The 23349-nt window shown below is 40.3% G+C and overlaps 1 protein-coding gene and 1 pseudogene across 4 annotated transcripts in view; one reads left to right on the top strand and one right to left on the bottom strand.

Moving 5' to 3' along the window:
- The window catches only part of LOC116753050 (SH3 domain-binding glutamic acid-rich protein-like), a 63290-nt gene that overhangs the window by 6073 nt on the left and 33868 nt on the right, over positions 1 to 23349 (bottom strand). For 3 of the 4 annotated variants that reach the window (XM_032630488.1, XM_032630486.1, XM_032630484.1), the window contains 3 exons: positions 14749 to 14823; positions 14155 to 14247; positions 5721 to 5750 (listed from right to left, as the gene is read on the bottom strand). In XM_032630488.1, the coding sequence (XP_032486379.1) occupies positions 5721 to 5750; positions 14155 to 14247; positions 14749 to 14823 (198 nt within the window). The remainder of the gene's footprint in view (positions 1 to 5720; positions 5751 to 14154; positions 14248 to 14748; positions 14824 to 23349) is intronic. The other variant, XM_032630485.1, reaches the window with a different exon arrangement.
- Positions 7 to 3837, top strand: LOC116753049 (annotated as a pseudogene).

Here is a 23349-nt window from a genome sequence, read left to right as displayed (position 1 = left end):
GAGGAAGCAAAACAAAATTTCTCAAACAGAAAAGAGACCATTCTTTGAAGCTTTCACAATAAAACCAGTAGAATTTGAGTGTTTCAACAAGCAGGGAAAGGATGGGAAAGGAGAGGATTCATCTGTGAAAACTTAGATTGAGTTAAAGCCTGTCCTCGGTCTTGGCAGTCTGCTCTTCCTCCTCGCTCATTTTCTATTACTCATTTCCATCACCGAAAGAAACTGAAAAGCTCTTTTTCTTTCAACCAACTGCAAGTTCCTGATGTAAAATAAATATGATTGTGTTGGAGATTAGACGGACTTTTTATCATGAGCATCAGAACAGTAGGAGTTCTTGTCTCGACCTCTACTTGGCAACGCGTGGGTCACCTAGAACCTATGTTCTAATCCAGTGGTTCTCAGCCTCGATGGAGCATCAGAATCGCCTGAAGGGCTTCTCAAAGCAATCTGCTGCCGGGCCCCACCTCAGGATTTCTGATTCAGTAGTTGGGGGCCAACCCTGAAAATGTGTATTTGTAGAGGTTCCGTATCCCTTTAAATTTTATCCTTAATAACACTAATCCTGTTTTCTAATTTTTCTTTTAATGTTTTAAATGTACTTTTAAATCTTATATCCTCAGTACTCAATTTTTTAATGCTTCTTATTTTGTGCAATTCTTAATCTTTTATCTTTGTGAAACTTGATTCCCTTATATTTCAGTTCCTCTTATTCTACCTTTATTCATTAAGACATGTCTTTCTTAAATTCTTTATCTTAAACTGTATATGTTTCTTTTACATTCCTAATTTTAATTCTTTTTATAATCTTTTTATTTCTTGTCGTTGCTGTTTCCTCTCACGGGCATAGGAAGGACAGCAAAGAGGAAGGCTCCGTCCCAAACAGGTGGAGGCTCTTATCATCTCTCTGTTTGTCTCCATGCGCTCTGTCATCCCCTTCGATCCTGGCTCCCCACAATGAAGATTCTCCACCTCAGCTCTACAGGCAAGCTGAAGGCGTGCTCGGCCCTGGAGGGTCTTATCCGTTGGCTGACAGAGGCAGGCTTCTGAAGGTTCAAACACACCACGGGTGATTCTAACACACACCACCAGATGAGAACCACTGTTCTACTATAACCTCAAGTTGGGGAGGCAGGTTAAAAATTCTTCTCAAGCCTCTGCCATCGCCGCCGCTGCTGCCGCCGCAATGCTGTCCCGGTCCCGCTGCCTGTCCCGGGCGTTCAGCGGCTCGCTCTCCGCCTTCCAGAAGGGGAACTGCCCTCTAGGGAGACGTTCCCTGCCTGGGATCTCCTTATGTCAGGGACCAGGTTACTCTGACAGCAGGAAGATTGTCGTTTACAGCAGTAGTGTCTTCAGTGTTCGCTTTTTCAGAGCTACAGCTGTGTGCGAGGACGACGTACTTGCAGGATCTGTCACAGAAGGGGATGTCAGGGGGGAGAAAGCTTCACCTTGCAGAAGGTGAAGTGGTTTGTGAGATTGAAACTGACAAGACATCTGTGCAGGTTCCATCACCAGCAAATGGCACGATCGAAGCTCTTTTGGTACCTGATGGGGGAAAAGTAGAAGGAGGCACTCCTCTTTTCACACTCAGGAAAACTGGCACTGCTCCTGCTAAGGCCAAGCCAGCCGAAGCTCCTGCTGCCACAGCCCGAAAAGCAGAACCTGCGGCATCGGCAGTTCCTCCTCCCCCTGCAGCATCCGTACCCACTCAGATGCCACCAGTGCCCTCGCCCTCACAACCTCTCACTAGCAAACCAGTGTCTGCCGTAAAACCCACTGCTGCCCCTCCAGTAGCTGAGCCAGGAGCTGGCACAGGTCTGCGTTCAGCACATCGGGAGAAAATGAGTAGGATGCGGCAGCCCACCACTCAGCAGCTAAAGGAGGCTCAGAACACCTGAGCAGTGCTCACCACTTTCAGTGAGATTGACGTGAGTAACACCCAGGAGATGAGGGCTCGGCGCAAAGATGCTTTTCTGAAGAAACATAACCTCACACTAGGCTTCATGTCGGCATTCGTGAAGGCCTCGGCCTTTGCCTTGAAGCAGCAGCCTGTTGTAGACGCAGCGATTGACGATACAACCGAAGAGGTGGTGTATAGGGATTATATTGACATCAGCGTTGCGGTGGCCACCCCTCGGGGTCTGGTGTTTCCCGTCATCAGGAAGGCGGAAACTAGGAATTCTGCCGATATTGAGCGAACCATCAGTGAACTGGGAGAGAGGCCCGGAAGAATGAACTTGCCATTGAAGATATGGATGGTGGTACCTTCACCGTCAGCAACGGAGGCGTTTTGGCTCGCTCTTTGGAACGCCCATCATCAACCCCCCTCAGTCTGCCATCCTGGGCATGCACGCCATCTTTGATAGGCCAGTGGTCGTGGGAGGCAAGTTGGAGATGCAGCCCATAATGTACGTGACCCTGACGTATGATCACCGGCTGATGGATGGCAGAGAGGCCGTGACTTTCCTCCGCAAAATCAAGGCAGCGGTAGAGGATCCCAGAGACCTCCTATTGGACCTGTAGGAGGAAGCCATGTGCCCTACACATCAACCATGCAGGAACTGAAAACCAGCCTTCTCCCTGTGCCCTCACGGGCCCCGGGTTAGCCTGGTGACAGACAGGCATATGCTGTTGTTCTGAAGCAAGGAAACCAGGGCACTATGTATCCAGCAGTCACAACTCTCTCCTTGGTGTTCCTGCCAGGCTCTCTCCCTCTCTGCACCCTTCTCTTACATTCGAATATCTGATTTCCTTAGGCTTGAGGGAGAGAGAGAGCCTTAATGGATGCTCATTAATATTCCTGCCTTTCCTCCATCAGCCCTCCGCAGAGATAATTTTGCTTCTCCCCCGTCCAGTATACCACAGGGAAACTGCCGGGGACCAAGTGATTAAGTTTCTATCTCTTGAAAGTCTGTTCTCCAGAGACGCCTAGGAGGGTGCTGTGCCTCCCGAGCTCGGAGCAGCCTCTGTCCTGGCTGTGCACGTCCTTACTCGGTTCCACCCGTGTGGAGGTATTGACCAGAGGCCAGGAGGTGCTGCTTTGCTTCTTAAATGGCACCTTCATTCTCAGCTGTCACTGACTTCAAGCTGCCTCTTCTACCTTTTCCAGGAAGCACAGGCTGGGGGATCTGGAGGGGCAGGGGATGGGTAGGCAGTGTTGAGGGGGAGGACAGATTCTGAGGTCAGAGGTTATCAATGAGACTGGAGCAGAGCCCAGGCCTGCCCTCACACTCTCCGTCATAGCTCTGTACCAGGAAGACCCACTTTGGCACAAGCACGCCCAGCTGTTGTGGTGCCAACCTTTCCAGACCACTGGGACCATTCTACCATATCGTTCTCATCTAGAGCAGATTCTAGCACATCTTGGCAGTGAGACAGAGCGTGTCCCAACCAAGGGCTGGATGGCGCCTGGCAGAGATTGGAGTGAAGGAGGCTTCCTGTGGACTGGCTCACATTGTCTTGAGCTTTTAAATTCCATTGGCTTAAGGCTGTGAGCTGAAGAAGCAGTTCTGTTCCTTCCTGTATCATGGCCTTTAGGGGACAGAGCCTTAGCTCTTCCGCCACAGAACACAGGTCTGGGAGAGGATGGATTGTGGTGGAAACCAGCCCAAGATGCCAGTACACAGTGGGGAAACGGCCGATGTCAACTCTGAGGTACTGCCTTGGGTCTGGGCACAATCACTGGCGTTCTTCGGAGCATGGTTAAATGCACACATCCTGTCATGAAAGCTACTGGGCTTCATCGCTTCGTATCCAACTGCATCCAGTCCTGAGGCTGCTGACACTGACACGGGGAGCCATTTATTTAGTGCAGGATGTCCATATGCATTTTGAGCAAAGAAGCAAGGCTTGGGGGTTGGGGTAGGGGGAAGGGGTGGGAGCCAGTACTGATTGCCTGCAGCATCTCCTATGTCTTCATATGCAGAATTTGTAACTAAAATATTTAAAGAAGCTGATTTTAAATGCAAATTAAAGGGCAAATATTCCCAAACAGGGTTAAAAAAAAAAAGAATTCTTCTCAAGTCGCTACTGCTCCCCTTGTGGGAAGGGATGAATTAGGAGCTCAGGATCGACATATACACACTACTAGGTAAAAAACAGATAACCAGCAAGGACCTACTGTATAGCAAGGAAATTATACTCAATAGTTCATAATAACCTATAAGGGAAAAGAATCTGAATATATATATATATATATATATATTCTATATATAGAATATATTGAATATAAATATGGATATATATATATTCTATATAAAGAATATATAGACTATAGATATGGATATATATTTTTTCTATATATAGAATATATAGAATATAGATATCGATATATATATTCTATGTATAGAATATATATATCGATATCTATATTCTATGTCTGGAATACATAGAATATATATATGCATATATATATTCTATGTACAGAATACATAGGATATATATGGATATATATTCTATATATAGAATATGTAGAATATATATATTCTATGTGTAGAATATATATGGATATATATATTCTATATATGGAATATATAGACTATATGGATATATATATATTCTATGTATACAATGTATAGAATGTATATATGGACATATATATTCTATGTATAGAATATATATGGATATATAGAGAATACATATATTTATATATATATATACATCACTTTGTTGTACACCTGACACTAACACATTGTAAATCAACTCTACTCCAAAAAAAAAAAAAAAGCCCCCCATACACACATACAAATAATAATGCTCCCCCTGGGTAGATCCCCACTAGAAATTCTGGAACCATGTGGTTACCTAATGTCAAATATCTTCCAGGTGCTAAGCGATGAGCTGCATGTTTAAACCTCATGGTGTCTAAGGTACACACCTGTGGTACAAGACCTAAAATTAAGACTCAGTACTCTCTGCTGCCTTAACATCTGGTAAAAGCGGGAAGACTTAAAATGGCCTGACCACTGGTTCACCTCCCCTTCTGCTCCCACAGATTGGGTCTCCCACCCGAGCAGCCCTCCTTCTCAAGGCACCAGACACAGTGCCTGCTTATCCCCCAGAATTATGCAAACAGGTCAATCACATCCTCCACGTGGACCAGGGGACACCCCACCCTCTTGATTACTACAAAGCCTGCCTCCCACTGCCCCCAATTGTTCACTCTGGTCCCAAGTGACGCCCCCCCCCACAGTGGGGCCCTGCATGCATGGGTCGCCTCATCCCTTGGGCTTGGAGAACGTGTGACTAATAAGCCACTGTCCATCTCACCTGTCCAGTGGCAGGTGTTGTGCCATTCCTGTAACCAGAGGGAGAGAATCCCTCCCTCACCAACAAAGTGAATAGGAGGCAATCAAACAACACCAGTGAGCACCATGCAAGCTGCATAACGTGTGTGCTACTCAAGGGGGTGAGAAGAAAAAATGGAGAAGAAATCTCCACTGAAGGACTTGGCCCAGCCTGGCCTGACTTCACTGACGACACCTTCACCACAGGAGGCTCAGAAAGCCACACCCTGTTTCCCCATTAATCTCCCTTTGATAAATGTAACTCCATCTTATTTTATTTCTCTTCTTGGCAGGCTAAAGGAGGACTTTCTGGGAGTGTGGGTTGCATCCGCTTCTCTGCGTCATGAAGAACAAGGAGAATGTGGCTAAAGCTGCAACTCTCTCACCTAAAAGATGCGTTTGTTAAGCACAGCACGACTGTGAAATACGCTACTGTACCTCTTCTGTTGCTGTCTCTCCCTCTTCTTCCTTAAGTCCATAAACAGAAATGAAAGAAAAATATAAATTCGCATACGTTTTTAAGTTGAATCTAAAAATTAAGCAAACTGTATAGCCAATATTTTGTAATACTGTAAATGAAAAGTAACCTTTAAAAATTGTATAAAAATTTTTAATTTAAAATATAAATGAAAATTAAGCAAACTATAATAAAATGCATGTTTATCAAAATGAAAGACATCTATTTATTGAGAAAACATATCAATAGCAAAGATATGATAACTGAGCAATGCCTACCTATTTCATGCATTAGATTTCAATATTATGAAATTAAAGACATATTTTCATCACTCTTACTCCTGAGAAAATATAACTAGTTAGTAATACTGCTTAATTATATGTTTGATCCTGTATCTATATCCAAAGCATATTGCAGACCTATAGAGCTATCAGGGAAAATTCAAACCATATACGTAAGCAATTAGAAAATTTGAACAAAATTATGGCTTTTTGGCTTTTATGTCCTTATAACCGTGCCTTTAATTAAGTTTTGAACCAATTAATAAAAACACATCAAAACCTTTTTCACCATCAGAACAAAATGATAACATTTCTGAACGATGTAATATTTAAACACGGATTTCTGGTTAAAGAAAGAAACTTTAAAGTAAGAAAGGATGAGGCCATCCTGGGCTCAAACAGGTCTCCACTCTGCCAACCCACTGGAAATTCTATTTCCCCCTGATCAAAGTGGGAGAACCAGGTGATATCTCCTAAAATTGCAAAGAAATAAGAATCTTCCCATCCCTGAGCTCATGGAATTTTGGACTGAGGGAGTTGAAAGCAATCTCATATTTGCTTCTATCCTCTTACCCAGTCCCTTCTATGGACAGATGAGGACACCAAGACCATAGAGTTAAGTAATTTGCCCAGAATCAGAGCACAAGTAACATGATCAGGACTCACTTCAAGATTCCTGGTTCCTAATATAGTCTCTTTCCTACTCTACCATGCTGCCTCTCAAGATTCTCGTGGAAGGCAAGTGGTGGAGGAGCCACCACACTGCCACCTTCTCTGGCCCAGCCTCACGTTTTTGGCCAGTTCCAGAACAATACTCTCAGATTTCTGAGACTGGCAAAGAAAATACAAAATGTGAAAACCTGATCCAGCCAGCCAAGACTGAGTCAGCCCAAGACGTTCCCCAGCACTGGGAATCTCCAAATCAATTCTGGCAACATAGTAAGTTTTAAAGCTAAAATAAAGTCCAGGAAAAGAGAGTCCTTCACTTGTTGCAAAATCCGGGTGTTGGTTTTTCAGCGATGTGTTGATTGCACCTCTTTAATATTGTCTCATTCTGCCCATGCCTTGTCCTTCCTTTGCCAGGACTGCCATCTTCTCTCACCAGGGTTACATCACCTCTAGTCTTCCTTATCTCCAACCTGTTCTCCACACAGTAGCCAGAGATACCACTCTGAAAGACAACCCACCTTACCATGCTGCCCTCGCGTTGAAAACTTTCCATCTTTCAAGATAAATCCATAATCCTTAGAACGGTTGAAAGGCCACCATGATCTGGCCCCTGCTCACCTCTCTAGCCTCATATTCTTTATTTCAGCTAACAGTCACATACAACTTTCTCACATCAGTGACACCTTCCGGGACACTGCTTAAACCGATCTGTGCAAGGAAGACTTTCCTGACCCGTAAGCCTGAGTTAGGGGACTCCCTTATTTGCTACCATAATCATCATTTATTTATCTGTCTCCCTAACTAGTCTGTGTACCCCTTGGGGCACAACTTGTGTCTTTATTCATTTTTGGATCTCCAGGACCCAGCCACTGTCTGGAACCAAGGTATAAGCTCAATAAATGTGTTAAGTGACTAGATTAATGAACCTATAAAGTCTCCTATTGACTCTTTAGGTCTCAAAGAACATTCATTTTCTTCTTATCCATGTGAGATCAAATTAAAATTCACTATATACAACACAGAATTGTTAGCTATGTAGAGTTTTACACTTCTCTAAATCCAGTTATTTTTATTAATTGTGTACAGCTGAAACAAATGAATTAACAAAAAACACACTATTAAACATGGGATTATCCTTAGAGCTAGGCTGGAGGGCAGTAGGGGTTCTTACAGGAATAAGTGCGAATCTCAACTTCTACAGGTTAGCTAGCAGCAATTACCGAGGGACCTAGGGCTTTATCAGTATCTGAATTGACCTTAATTTCTTGAAAGAGACATTAAGTAGAGAAAGTAACTGCTCAGAGAATTTATAGAAATACTTAGCCTCAAAAGGTCAGGTAAGCTTTGAAGAACCTTGGCTATGACCATCACCAGCTCCACCAGAATAGAAGCTCATTTTCAGTCCCTGGACTGCCTCGCATATGGCAGCATTCAGTCTGTCAATAAAATGTTGAATGAAGGTATTTATGTATGCCACTCATGCCTCAAATCTTTCTTAGGAGGAGGTGGGATATATTAATAAAATAAACTTAAACATCCATCCTTAGCTCACAGAATTATAAAGTGTCAGAATTAGGTAGATCCTTAAAAGTCATCTATATACAACGCTTGAATTGATTTTTATGGTTGGCAAATAATTGTATTGGCAAAAGGTTATTTTTAAGGTAATTATAATCACATGGTCAATTAAGTTGAGATTCTGCAGGATCTTAGGATAGGGTATGAATCATTCACTTGACGAAGCTACAACTTAAAATCATTTTACCTTGTTGTTCTTCTAAGAAAGCTAATCAGAGGAAGCCCTCAAAGTCTTAGAACCTCACCAACAGCTATTTCTGTTGGGAACCTGGCCAGGGAGGCAGGCTGCTGATATGGCACGTGGCCAGGACTAAGGACAGGTGTCAGCCACGGTGGGTGTCAGGCAGTGGCTGGTTAGGACAAGTGGCTGGTGTGGAAGGAGGGCGGGGGCCGGTCCAGAGGGACCTGAGGAGGGCAGCCAGCCTCAGAGCGGCTGAAGGTCAGGGGCAAGAGCAGGGTTCTCTCCATCTGCAGACAGTACAGGGACGCAGCCTTAGGCTCACGAGCTTGTGGAGGACCTAAACCAATGCCCACCCCTTGGTTGAGCAACTATCCTCAAGATAGATTTTGGAGGAAGCAAAGTGGGGAAGATTTATAGACCATAATCATGCAGTCAGTCAAGCCAAGGTCTTAGAAGATTTTGGAGGGGACCATTGAGTTAGCAGAGAATACCATGTAAAATACTTTGACCTCGATGGAAACCAAACACCAAGATGAACAAGCTGCGTCTTCTCCATTTCCAGGGTTTCATAATGTTCTCATGACACCCGCAGTCTGTAGTGCCCTTCTCAGCGTGCCCAGAAGCTGAGGTGGCCTGCTTTCCTCCTTTATTCTGGTACTGTTCACAAGCCTCCCCTCTCCTCCTTACCCCCTCATCCCTCCCTGGGTCAGCGAGGAAGGGGACCATGAAGTCCCCTCTCTACAGGGGGACTGAAGCTACAGGTGACATCTTCTTAGGCAGGAATGAATGATCTTTTCAGTGTGCACCATCTTGCCTCCCGAATGCTGCCCCAACCTGTCAGCAAGTAGGAAATATACATCTCGGCATCTTGTGTGTAAGAACCCCAGAGGCTTGTGGTCAGGGGAAGTCCATCTCGCTAAAGGAGATAACGGCTTCTGTCCTCATCTCTTTTTATCAGATCAACGTGATATTCTTCGGTAAATATTTTCCCCATTAAAATGGCATCCTTTGAACATTTGCAAGTGTGTACTGAGTAAACATGTACAATAGCTGAGATCAAATGAACACAACTCAGACACTCACTAAGCTGGTCTGTCACTCGTTTTAACGCCGCCAGCTGCTGGAGGGAGCTGTTACCACTGCACACCTGAAAATGGCTCTTAACACACAGAGGAATGCCTTTTAACATACAAATGAAAGGTTTGAAAAAAATGGCCAACCCTGAATAAGCTCTGCAAGTCTACTTAACAGAGATGCACCGATGTCATACTCCTGGTTTCCGTCTCCTACTGCAGCCGTCTGAGATGTCATCATTAGCGGAAGCCCGGCAAAGGGCACACAGGACTCTGTACTATGTCCCTGTGGGTCTGTAATCATTTCAGAATAAGAGGTTAAAATACATCTGTGTTCCTTGTCATGAATAGTATGGCTGTATATGCTAGAATAAGAATTCTCATTTTGTTCTCCCTACTACCCCAAATTAGGGGGTGGGAATAGAGTTACTGTTATTCCCCACACTCCAAGAAGATAGCCACATACTTGTTCTGGTTCTCCACCTCTAGGGAAGAAGTTATAAGCCTTGCTTATCAAAATCCTGGGCTGAAAGGGGCGAGGAAGCTAGATAATCCCTGGAAAAATGAGCTTGGAGCTTAGGGCTTGGAGCTGAGGAGATGAAGCAGATTGAAGAGAGAAGGGGGCAGAAGGAGGTGGGTGTTCCAGGAGGTGCTACCCAGGCCCTGCTTGATGTAGACGCTGAACCAGGGACCACTGGGGCATCTGGGTAGCACCTGGGCACGATGTACGAGGAAGCATGTGACTGGTCACTGTGAGAGGCATGGCCACTTCCAGCCAGGGCAGAGGTCCTGAACCAAGCTGAGGGACCAGTGTCAACAGCTGCCAATAGGCAGCAGGAAACCCATGTCAGAAAGTCACCACCGCAAAGAACCAGGGCCCTCTCCCCTCCAGTCACCACTGAAGACCCCATGATGACTCTAAGTCCCCAAGAAGGAGTGAGTCTCCAAAACGCTTCACCCAGATTGAATCTCCTGCCAGCCAGGAGGTGGGGGCATAAAGCAGATATTATGGTGTCTAGAGAAATTAGTGATGCTGATGGTCCACGGCCAGAAGTGTTATGAACAAAATCTGAACCCGCAAAGATTATGTTATTTATATCCCTCACGGAATGTTGGTTAGAGAAGGAAGCACAGGGAGCTGCTGTTTAGATACAATGGGCTAGAGGAGCAAAAGGTACAAATCCATGAGATTTCCCCAAGATGGTTTCAACAGAGCCAGAGATTTTATCTAAAAGCCTTGGATTTATCTAAGAAGAATCTACTGGATGTGACTGGTACTTTAAAAATTTGCATTAACAATTTATTGGGTTGGCCAGAAAGTTCGTCCGGCTTTTTCCCATAACATCTAAGGGAAAAACCCAAAGGAACCTTTTGGCCAACCTAGTACAATAGCCAACACATGGAAACAACCTAAGTGTCCATCTGCAGATGAATGGATAAAGACGATGTGGTACATATATACAATGGAATACTACTTGGTCATAAAGAAGGATGAAATAATGCCATTTGCAGCAACATGGATGGACCTAGGGACTACCATACTAAGGGAAGTAAGTCAGAAAGAGAAAGACAAATACCATATGATATCACTCATACGTGGAATTTAAAATACAACACAAATGAACTTATCTACAATCAAAAACAGACTCACAAGTATAGAGAACAGACTTGTGGTTGCCAAAGGGAAGGGGTGGTGGAGGAGGGAAGTATTGGGAGTGTGGGGTTAGCACATGCCAACTATTATATAGAGAATGGATGAACAAGAAGGTCCTACTATACAGCATAGGAAATTATGTTCAATATCCTGTGATAAACCATAATGGAAAAGAATATGAAAAAGGATATAGATATAATATGTATAACTGAATCACTGTTAAACACAACATTGTGAATCAACTATACTTCAATAAAATTTTAAAAATAAAATAAAATAAAAAATCACATTAAAGAGGTAAAACACATGATCTAATTGGCCTTTCTGATCATCACAAATAAGCCCATGTAAGCCTGGGTGCTCAGCCGGGAAAGATGTGATGTCAAATAGCCAAGACAGCCTTCCCATCTTAACCTTGAAAAACAACCCCAAAACCAGAAAAAGACAGAAGGTTCTTGAAGCACAAAATGCAAGCATCCCAAATATCAGATAGTTTTTGTCTCTTTCTTAAATGTCAATCGAGTTTCCTATATATTCAGTCCCAAAGCTAATCATGTTATGTCATTTTTAATGTTTGCTGACCAATCATAGTTTTTTCCTTATTCAACTGAATTACAGCAAGTCAAAGAGCACGTACCACTTGTCAAACGGGAAAAAGTCAAAATCTCTCTTTATGTAGAATAAATATTATTAAAGAGTTGGTCATTAATGTTAATATTATATTCATCTAAAATAAAAATGTCTTCTATGTAGTCATTTCTTCATCACAGCCCAAGCAAAAATAACACAGCGATGTTTTCAATTCCTATTAGGATTCACAAGACTATAATTTACTTTGTAAAGGGTCCACAATTTTTTGAAATATTAGCAAAGAGAATCCCCAAGCTGGATGGCTTATCACTTCATTGAACTAACCAGCCCAGAGGCTGAGAAGCTGAAGCCAACCCTGCCCTTGCTGTAGAAGTCAGGGTCTGATTTTTAAAATGCTGTCTTCCTCTTGGTCTCATGGGAGAAAGGGATTGGGGTGTAATGTTTTTACCTTTGTCTCTCTGTCTTAAAAGGAGCAAACTGAATTTCAACATGTAAATCAATAATGCTGTACCAGTGCATTAGGCAATCCATGGAAAGTTCAAATTAAAAAATGTTTTTAAAGATGTTTATAAATTACAGGATAATTAAATTGTCACTCTATTTCACCTTAAATTGATTGTTTCTGAATTAAACAGGCTGCCATGAAAGCCCACCTAACTTCCAGATCAAGACAGAAGATTTCATCTTTCTTCAAAACAGAAACGTCAAAGGGTCTTAAATCATCAACATTTTGAAATAGCAGTATTCAAACATAAGGGAATTTACCGCCTTGGTTCCTCCCAAATTTAAATTCCTTATGATAAAGACAAACTGATACCACCCCCATTCTCCGCAACGTGGTTGTCAGTCTTGGCCCCTTTCCTAGTCACATTCCATCTGCTGGGAACAAGAATCCAGTGACATTAAAAGCTGTCCACATCTCTCCTGGAATCAATAAATAGGTACAAATGCAAACCATCGGGGTTTGGTAAATAGTCTTTGCTACAATTGGCCCAAGGCAGAAGCCCGCTGAAATTCTCCCAAGAGGAGGCTCAGCCCATTCAAGCTCCCTCAGTAGCTCCAGGGTTTCCCCTTTGCCTGGCTTCCCAACCACATTTTCAGAATTCCTTGAATAAGTAGCCCATCTGATCCACCATTATCTTAGCTTGGTGCTTCCAGAGCCACAGCCTCCCCTCGGCCCTTTGCCCTGCGGCCCCTGCATTGGAACGCTTTAGAATTAGCTCACGGGCCTTGCGTCAGCGGGGGCCCTGAGAGTCCCCTGATTGGCTTTGAATTGGTGTCAGTTTCCCTCCCCCAGGGACCCTATTATCCTCAGCTCCCATTGCCTTCCCACAAATCCTCTTGGTGGAGTATGCCAACTACAAACTGGCACTTGCCATCTGCCTCTACAAGGATTAAATCATGAGCTGTTGCAGTTGCTGACCTTCAACACCCCTTGAAAGGAGTTCGGGGTGGAGATCAGGAATGAGGCACTCTGTGATCTGGGAAAAACTGGCAGAACAGGTCTTCAGATAGTTAGATGCTTTCAGAAGATTTTATGAGCCCAATTCTTGCATCTCCTCGTATCTAGAAGAGCACTAAAATCCTTCATGGTGACGTCTGCACCTCGTGACTAGCAGTAACCTTCACGAGACGAGCAGAACCTTCTGCAAAAAACATGCTCTTGATGGCATGGACTCCCTTTATCAAAATCACATATGTTCTGACGTTCCCCGCTACCTCTTAGGAGCAGTTTCTCAGAGCTATCTGAGATGCTATCTCCCGGGCTATAGTCCTCATTCTGCCCCAAACAAAACTTAACTCACAACGTTCACATTGTACAATTTTTTAAGTCGACAAGTGTGATAGGAGTCCATCACTACGCATGACCGAGGCATAAGGTCCCTTGCTTTAGAAAGAACATGAAGGGGGACTTCCCTGATGGTTCAGTGGTTAAGACTCCACGCTTCCAATGCAGGAGGCCCGGGTTCAATCCCTGCTCGGGGAACTAGATCCCACATGCCACAACTAAGAGCCTGCATGCCGCAACTAAAGATCCCACGTGTCTCAGCATGCCACAACTGCGACCCAGCGTGGCCAAATAAGAAAGAACATGAACCCAACCTAACCGTAACAACACAATGACAAATCATTAAAGCCTTGCGTAGCCTGTCACTCCAGGCCTGGGTTCAGGGTCCTTCCTCTGGCTTCCTTTCAGTTAATGTGTTAACAGCAGTTAACACATTAAGTGAAAATTACCTGCTGCCTCCTGGCTAAACCCTCAGCTCCTTACTTTCACGCCCACTCTCGTGTGCCCAGAAAGATTCCTGGCACCTGGCAGAGCTAAATAAATGCTTGTTGAACAGAACTGAATCCAGTGAAACTACAGTGAAAACAGCAAACACTCACATTCTTCTCTGGGGATCCGGTGAGGTCGCCCGCATCTTCACTGCCTTCTTTTTGTGCCTCGTGTTGTCCACTTTCTTCAGCCTTCTCTGTTCCCTAGTCATAAAGGAAACCCATGGTATCACTAACCTTGGGTAAGCTTCTAAGGCGACACCAGACCACACGTGCTGTGGTTTCCTTATTTAGATACACAATACATAAACAAAGCAAACGTGGACGTCTGTGTATTAGTCACTTAACCCCTAGAGTATGGGATCACCAACCCTCAACATTGCTGATTGGATCTGTCCGTGTAAGTCCATAGACCCGACTCATGTGCATGGTAGAGTAATAAAGACCCTAATAGGAGTTAATTCACCCATTTAAGTCCTGTGAAGAGAACTCCAAAGGATTCCATATTTAGGGAATATTTATTTTCTATTGCTTGTGTGGAAAGAAGCTTTATAATTTTAGAGATTAAAAAAGAAAGATAGATGATACATAGATGATAGATAGATGAGGTAGACAGATAGACAAACAGATATGAAAAGATCAGAACCTAGTAGACATTCTGAGTAAACGGGTCTCCAGGAGATGGTTCCAGATACCAGCTCTTACCTCTGTGTTGCTCTGTGCTTCTCCTGCCACATCACCATTGGGAAGGGAAGATGCTTCCTCGGACGATTTTGTCACCTGCATCATAGAAATTGAGAATGTCTGAGAATTTTCTCGAGGATAAATAGCTTGCCTTTCAATACCATTTAACTATCCAAATTATGTTTGTCTTCATCCTTCATTTTATCTTCACTACAACACTGTAACCTAATTCCATAGGTCAGTCACCACCACTCACACCTTAGAGGCAAGAAAATAAAGGCAAAAAATGTCACACTGCAAGTTAGGGGCAGGGCTAGGATACACCTTCTACTTTATGTTCTCTTGACTTAACCAGTGGTTCCCAGTCTCTTAAAATATTAGGTTATTTTTCTCATCAGAAGGAAAACAATTGTAACTATGTGAGGTGATGGATGTTAACTTATTGTGGAGATCATTTCACACCACCTACATATATTAAATCATTATGTTGTACCCCTTAAACTCATACAATGTTATATTTCAATTATATCAATAAAAATGGGGTAGGGGTAGGATTTGGTGATTTTTATTACAAAGGCACTTCAAGCTCGTGGGAAAAAATTAAGCCATATACACAATTTCCAGTTCCAAGCTTCTATGATACTCAATATTAAAAATTTTATATGTACCTAACTCTACCTACATAGAGGCTATTTTTGTTTCATTTTTGTGTTTTTTTTAAACAGATATGGGAACATATTATGCACAATTTGATTTTTTAGCTTAGTACATCATGTACATTTGTCCAGATTAATTCATATGGTTGTAACTCACTGTTATTAACATCTGCTTAATATTAAATATATAACAACTTATTCAAATATTTCCCAGTTGATGGTTTTTCAGAAAGTTCACACATTTGTGCCTGTACAAACAACGCTATATTAAAATGAATAAAATGGTGGGGAGGATTAGATTTCTTTCTAAAAAAAGAAATTGTAGAAATTTACATTCCCATCTTAATATGTGCCTGGCCCCTTTTCCTTTATCTCCATGAGCAATGAAGATGATTGCTCTTTTTAATCTTTGCCAACCTGTTGGGACAAAATGGAATTTCATTTTTATTTGTTTGTTTTGTTTTGTTTGCGGTACGCGGGCCTCTCCCTGTTGTGGCCTCTCCCGTTGCGGAGCACAGGCTCCGGACGCGCAGGCTCAGCGGCCATGGTTCACGGGCCCAGCCACTCCGCGGCATGTGGGATCTTCCCAGACCGGGGCACGAAGCCGTGTCCCCTGCATCGGCAGGCGGACTCTCAGCCACTGCGCCACCAGGGAAGCCCTCATTTTTGTTTTAATTTACGTTTTCCTCATTACTGGAAAGGAAAGGCATATTTTTCATGAGTTTTAGCCACTTACGTTTGCTATTCAGATAAATCCCTTCATGTGTTTTGCCCATTTTTACGAGTTGTTTGTGTTTTATTATCAATTTTTAGAGGTTCTTTATACAATAGAAATATTAGCCCTTTGTCAGTTTACAAGGGTTTTTTTCCAGTCTATAACTTTTTACAAATTTTGTTGGGTTTTTTTGTTTTGTTTTGTCGCCCTTTATATACATAAATTTATCTAAGTTTTATTCTCTGAAATGTATTTCTATTATTTTGTATTAATTATTAACATCTAGAGGCTTAACCCACCTGGAATCTAATTTTGTATATGCTATAAAGTAGGGCTCTGTTTTCTTCCAGATAGATGACAAATTATGCCCATACCATTATTTTTCCCTTGAATTGAGATGTTATTTTTGTCGTTTATAAAGTTCTATGTATGCATTTGGATCTGTTAACACACTAGTCTATATATAAATATATAAACATATCCATGGATGTATTTATCAGTTCCCATGCCAATATACAGCTTTTATCACTGTAGTTTTTAACATAAATTTCAATATTCAGAAAGGCAAGACTTTGCTACACAAAGTCTCCTTTTTCAAAATTTTCTTGGCTCTTCTCAGACATGTATTATTCCAATTCATTTTAAGATCATTTTTCCTAGTGTCAAAAATATTAAATAGGCTTTTCATTGAAATAGCACTAAATGTATTTATTAGTTTAGGAATTATCACTTCTTATTGTTAGGTCATCCTACTCAGAGCATCATAGGTCTCTCCATTACTTTAATATTTGTTGGTGTCTTTCAGATAAATTTATTCCTAAACGTTTTAGAGATTTTTATCACCATTGTGAATGAGGTATGTTTTTTACATTTTAACTTCCTATCCATTATAGTTGATATAAATAAAAGCTACTAATTTTTGCATTTTTTTAATCCAGAAACGTAATAAACTCTAATACTAATTCTAATGGATTTTATTGGAGTTTGTTGAGATTTCTAGTCATACAATTACATCATACACAAATAAAGATAATTTTTATATTTCCTATATGCTACATATATATGAGATATTTCATTTTCTTATTTTTTTGTGATAACTACAGCTTCTAAAACAATGTTTAATAATATGGTGATGACAGGCATGCCTATCTTTCTTTTGATTTTAATGTTTCAGTATTTCATGGTTCATTAGGATACAGTTTTCTTTTGATAATTGGTTTTTATAATATTTACTCAGTTTCCTTCTACTTATATTTTAATCCATGTTTATTTTAACTAGGAATGTCTGATGAATTATATCAAATATCTTCTTGGTATTTATGGACACAATCTTACAGTCTTTCTCCATCAATAAGTTCATGTAATGAACTACTTTGATAGAAAAAATTCTGCTCTAATTTGGTGTATTACCTTTAATTCATTGCTGGATACAGTTTGTTAATATATTATTTAGACTTCCCATCTGAATTCATAACAGAAATTGATCTAGGTATAACTGAAAGTTTTCTAAGTAATATATCAACTGGTCAGGGATTTCATCTACTTCATTTGTCTGTTCAAGTTATATATAGTCAAATTACATATAAATGTATTCAAGTTGTATATATTCAAATTATATATAAATTGTATTCATATATGCACACACAGAGGCACACAGACACACACTTTCTCTTTTGTATTAAATTAATCTTGGTTTTTCTTTTTATTGATTCACCGCCTACTCTTTTTTTTCTATTTTCCTAATTTTATAAGTTGAATATTTATTTTACTAAGTTTTTACCTTTCTGCTTTAATTATAAGAATATTTAAAGTTAACAATTTTCCTCTGTATAGAGATTTGGCTGTATATTGGGGTTTGTGTATGAAATAATAACTTTTGCTTATTATTTGACGACTTGTAATATCAGTTATGTTTTCCCTTGGATATGGAGTTATTTGAAATGGCATATATTTATTTCTTAAGTTTTTATGATATTTCTCTTCCAGATTGTAATTCTATACTTGGGATAAAAATGTATCCTGTAAAATCATCCCTTTTTGAAATTTATGAAAGTTTCCTTTGTGACCAAGAACATAATAGATTTGGAAATTGTTTAATAAGTGTAAGAGAAGAATACATTCTATTAATATCTATCTAATATATTCTTATTCTTGTGTGTATACATATATCTATACATATCTATTAAATTGTTTGCTGTCACAGAAGACCCCAAGTAACCAAAATAATCTTAAGAAGGAAAGACAAAACTGGAAGTATTATGCTCCCTAGTTTCAAACTATATTACAAAGCTACAAAATCAAAACTGTATGGTACTGGCTCAAAAACAGACATACAGATTGATAGAACAGAATAGGGACACTGAAAATAAACCCACACATTTAGGGTCACTTAACCTATGACAAAGGAGGCAAGAATACACAATAAGGAATAAAAAAGTGTCTTCAATAAATGGTGTTGGGAAAACTGCAAAGCTACATGGAAAAGAATCGAACTGGACTACTTTCTCATACCATATACAAAAATAAACTCAGGGCTTCCCTGGTGGCGCAGTGGTTGAGAGTCCACCTGCCGATGCAGGGGACACGGGTTCGTGCCCCAGTCCAGGAAGATCCCACATGCCGTGGAGCAGCTAGGCCCGTGAGCCATGGCTGCTGAGCCTGCACGTCCGGAGCCTGTGCTCCGCAACAGGAGAGGCCACAACAGTGAGAGGCCAGCGTACCACAAAAAATAAATAAATAAAATAAATTAATAAACTCAAAATAGATTAAAGACTTAAATGTAAGACCTGAAACCATAAAACTTCTGGAAGAAAACATAAGCAGTATGCTCTTTGACATCAGTCTTAGCAATATTTTTTTGGATCTGTCTCCTCAGACAAGGGAAACAAAAGTAAAAATAAATAAACTGAACTACATCAAACTAAAAGACTTTTGCACAGCAAAGGAAACTATCAACAAAACAAAAAGGCTGCATACCAAATTAAAGAAGATATTGCAAATACTACATCTGATAAGGGATTAATATCCAAAATATACAAAGAACTCATATAGGGAATTCAGTGGTTAGGACTCCACTCTTCCACTGCAGGGGGCATGGGTTTGATCCCTGGTCGGGGAACTACTGTAAGATCCCACAACCCACATGGCATAGCCAAAAAATAAAAGTTAAAAAAACCCATGGGCTTCCCTGGTGGCTCAGTGGTTAAGAATCCGCCTGCCAATGCAGGGGACATGGGTTCGAGCCCTGGTCTGGTAAGATCCCACATGCCACAGAGCAATGAAGCCCGTGTGTCACAAATACTGAGCCCATATGCCACAACTCCTGAAGCCCACACACCTAGAGCCTGTGCTCCACAACAAGAGAACACCACAATGAGAAGCCCACACACCACAATGAAGAGTAGCCCCCACTTGCCACAAGCAGGGAAAAGCTCACGTGCAGCAATGAAGACCCAACACAGTCAAAAATAAAATAAATAAAATAAAATAAATTTATTTCTTTAAAAAGTTAAAAAAAAAAAAACTCATATAACTCAACATAAAAAAATGTTAAATGGGCAGAGGACCTGAATAGACATTTTTCCAAAGAAGACATACAGATGGGCAACAGGCACATAAAAAGATGTTCAACATCACTAATCATCATGGAAATGAAAATCAAAACCACAATGAGATATCACCTCTTACCTGTCAGAATGGCTATTATCAAAAAGACAACAAATAACAAGCATTGGTGAGGATATGAAGAAAAGAGAATCCTCATGCACTGTTGATAAAAATGTAGATTGGTGCAGCTACTAGAGGAGACATTATGGAGATTCCTCAAAAAATTAAAGGTAGAACTGCCACACAATCTATCTACTGCACTCCTGGGTATTTATCTGAAGAAAATGAAAACACTAATCTGAAAAAATATATGCCCCAATGTTCATCGCAACATTATTTACAATAGCCAAGGTATGGTAGCCACCTCAGTGCCCATCAATAGACAAGTGGATAAAGAAGATGTGGCATATATATATATGGAATATTACACAGCCTTATAAAAGAATGGAATTTGCAACAACATGGATGGACCTAGAGGGTATTATGCTAAGTGAAATAAGTCAGAAAGAGAAAGACAAATACTGTATGATTTCACTTAAATGTGGAATCTAAACAACAAAGCAAATGAACAAACATAACCAAATAGAAACAGAGTCATAAATACAGAGTGGTTGCCAGAGTGGAAGGAGACGGAGGGAGGAAGGAAATAGATGAGGGAGATTAAGAGATACAAACTTTCAGTTACAAAATAAATGTCACTGTTATGAAATGTACAATATGGGGAATATAGTCAATAATTCTGTAATATCTTTGTATGGTGACAGATGGTAACTAGACTTATGGTGGCCATTTTGTAATGTACAGAAATATTAAATCATTATGTTGTATACCGGGAACTAACATAGTGTTGCTCGTCAGTTATACTTCAAAAACAAACAAACTCATAGAAAAAAGTCTGTGGTTACCAGAGGCAGTGGGTGGGGAGAGGGGAATTGGATGAGGTAGACAAAAGGTACAAATTTCCAGTTACAAGATTAATAAGTACCAGGGATGTACTCTACAACATGATAAATATAATTACCACTGCTCTGTGTTATATACGAAAGCTGTCAAGAGAGCAAATTCTAAGAGTTCTCACACAAGGAAAAAAAATTTTTTTCTAATTCTTTCATTTTGTGTCTGTACAGGATGATGGATGGTCACTAAACTTCATTTCATGATATATGTAAGTCAGATCATTATGCTGTATACCTTAAACTGCAGTGCTATATATATACAGCGCTGCAGTTATATCTCAATAAAGCTAGAAGAAAATTTTTTAATTTTTAAACTTTTAAAAATTAAGTTGGCTGATTACATTTGTTTTTTTTTGCTGTAAATTGTGCCTGATATGTAATAAGTACAATATATTTATTGAAAGGTATGTTTTTAACAAGTTTTCATTGTATGTCTAGGAGTTTCTGATTTATGAATTTGACTGCCATGTAGTATGATCCATAAAGATCCATGACTACTATATTTTCTTTATAGATTTTTACAATTTCTCATAATACCTCTTTTACCTAGTTAATGCTTTTGGTCTTGAATTCCTCTATATCTAATATTATTAATGTCATTCCAGCTTTCTTTTTGTTTGTTTATGCCCTTCATTTCCAGTTTTCTTTGAATTATTGTTTTATTGTTATAAATAACATATGTCTCAATCTATGTTAAAATCTAATACCACTGACAACTCCAATTCCGGTGTAGGCAAGTAATATCCTATAAACTCTCTAACAAATAATGACTATAAACTCTGGGTGAATTTTTTTAAATAAATTTTCTTTAAAACAGAAGTAAAAAAAAACAAGAGGAAAATGAACCAAAGTAAGAAGATTCAAGAGGAAGTTGACTTAAAAGATGAGAATGATTTGCACACTCAGGTTCACAGCTGCATTATTCACAAGAGCCAAGAGGTGGAAACAATTCAAATATCATCAGTGGATGAATGGATGAGCATACATACAATGGAATACTATTCAGCCTTAAAAAAGAAGGAAAGGAAATCCTGACACATGCTACAACATAGATGAACCCTGAGTACATTATGCTAAGTGAAAGAAGCCAGTCACAAAAATACAATACTGTTTGATTTCACTTATATGAGGAATTGAAAATCAAAAAATTCTAGAAACAGAAAGTAAAATAGTGGTTACCAGGGACTGGGGATAGGGAGAAATGAGGAGTTGTACGAGTATAGAGTTTCAGTTTTACAAAATGAAAAAGTTCTGGAGATCTTTTGCACAACAATGTACATATACTTAACACTACTGAACAGTAAAGTTTTTGAAAAATGGTTAAAAAAAAAAAGTGAGAATGGCACTGGGTGAGTTGTTGTTCTCAGGGCTTAAGCCTGAGAAAAAGCAAATCTTGTGAGAGACATAAAACCACAACAGTAAACCCACAGGTTTTTTTGCCTGAAAAATCCAAAAAAACAGAATTCGGGGCACCCACAGCCCCTAGAAAATGAGAACAGAATCCTGGACAGGTGAGAGGCAGATGGAGGGAGCCCCAAATTCTGTTTATAAACTCTGTCAAAACCTCCAGCTGAGCCCAGAACAATGTGTGTATGGGACTGGTTTCAGCTAAAGAAAAAAGAGCTCAACTCAGATTTAAGCTGCTACTAGAAACATAGAGTTTGCAGTTTGAGTACGACAAAGTAAATGCCTACTGAAACAAACAAACAAAAAATCAACATTTTTCAGAAGAATGTAACAAAATACAGTCTGCACAACACAACCTTCACTATCTCCAAGTATCCAAAACACTTGAAGTATAAAGAACAGGAAAATGTGACCCATCCTCAAAAGAAAAAACAATAAATAGAGACCAATCCAGAAAGAACCCAGATGTTGGAATTAGCAGACAAAACTTTAAAGCAGCTATTATAACTGTGCTCAAAGATGTAAAGGAAAATATGCATACGATGCTGAAACAATTAGAAATCTCAGCAGAGAAATAACAGCTATAAAAATCAAACAAGTGGGACATTCTATAACAGAAAAAATACAATATCTGAAATTTAAAACTCACTAGACTGGATGCAGAATGAAGATGACAGAAGAAAAAATAAGTGAACTTAAAGATAGACCAACAGAAATTATCCAATTTGAAGACCAGAGAGAAACAAGATTTTTTAAAAATAAAAAAAGCTTCAGGGAAATATGGGATAATGACAAAAGACTTATCGTATGTAATTAGAGTGTCAGAAGGGGAGATGAGACAAAATGGGACAGAAATAATATCTGAAAATATAATGGCTGAAAACTGCCTAAATGTGGTAAAAGACATATATATTTACAGATTCCAGAATCTCAGCAGATTCCAATAAGGATAAACAGAAAAAAAACTATGCCCAGGTACAACATAATCAAACAGCTGAAAACCAAAGATGAAGAGAAAATCTTGAAAGCTACCACAGAAAAATGACATATTACATACAGGGAACAAGGATTCAAGTAATCTTCATGTCTCATTAGAAACAATGAAGACCAGAAGACAGAAAGAAACAACATATTTAAAGTGTCAAAAAATTGTCTGAGTAGGGCTTCCCTGGTGGCGCAGTGGTTGGGAGTCCACCTGCCGATGCAGGGGACACGGGTTCGTGCCCTGGTCCGGGAAGATCCCACATGCCGCGGAGCGGCTGGGCCCGTGAGCCATGGCCAC

This window comes from Phocoena sinus, chromosome 4 (genome assembly GCF_008692025.1).
Source record: "Phocoena sinus isolate mPhoSin1 chromosome 4, mPhoSin1.pri, whole genome shotgun sequence".
Classification (NCBI taxonomy): Eukaryota; Metazoa; Chordata; class Mammalia; order Artiodactyla; family Phocoenidae; genus Phocoena; species Phocoena sinus.
Note: the sequence above shows the minus strand (reverse complement) of the source record. Positions and strands in the feature narration are given on the sequence as shown.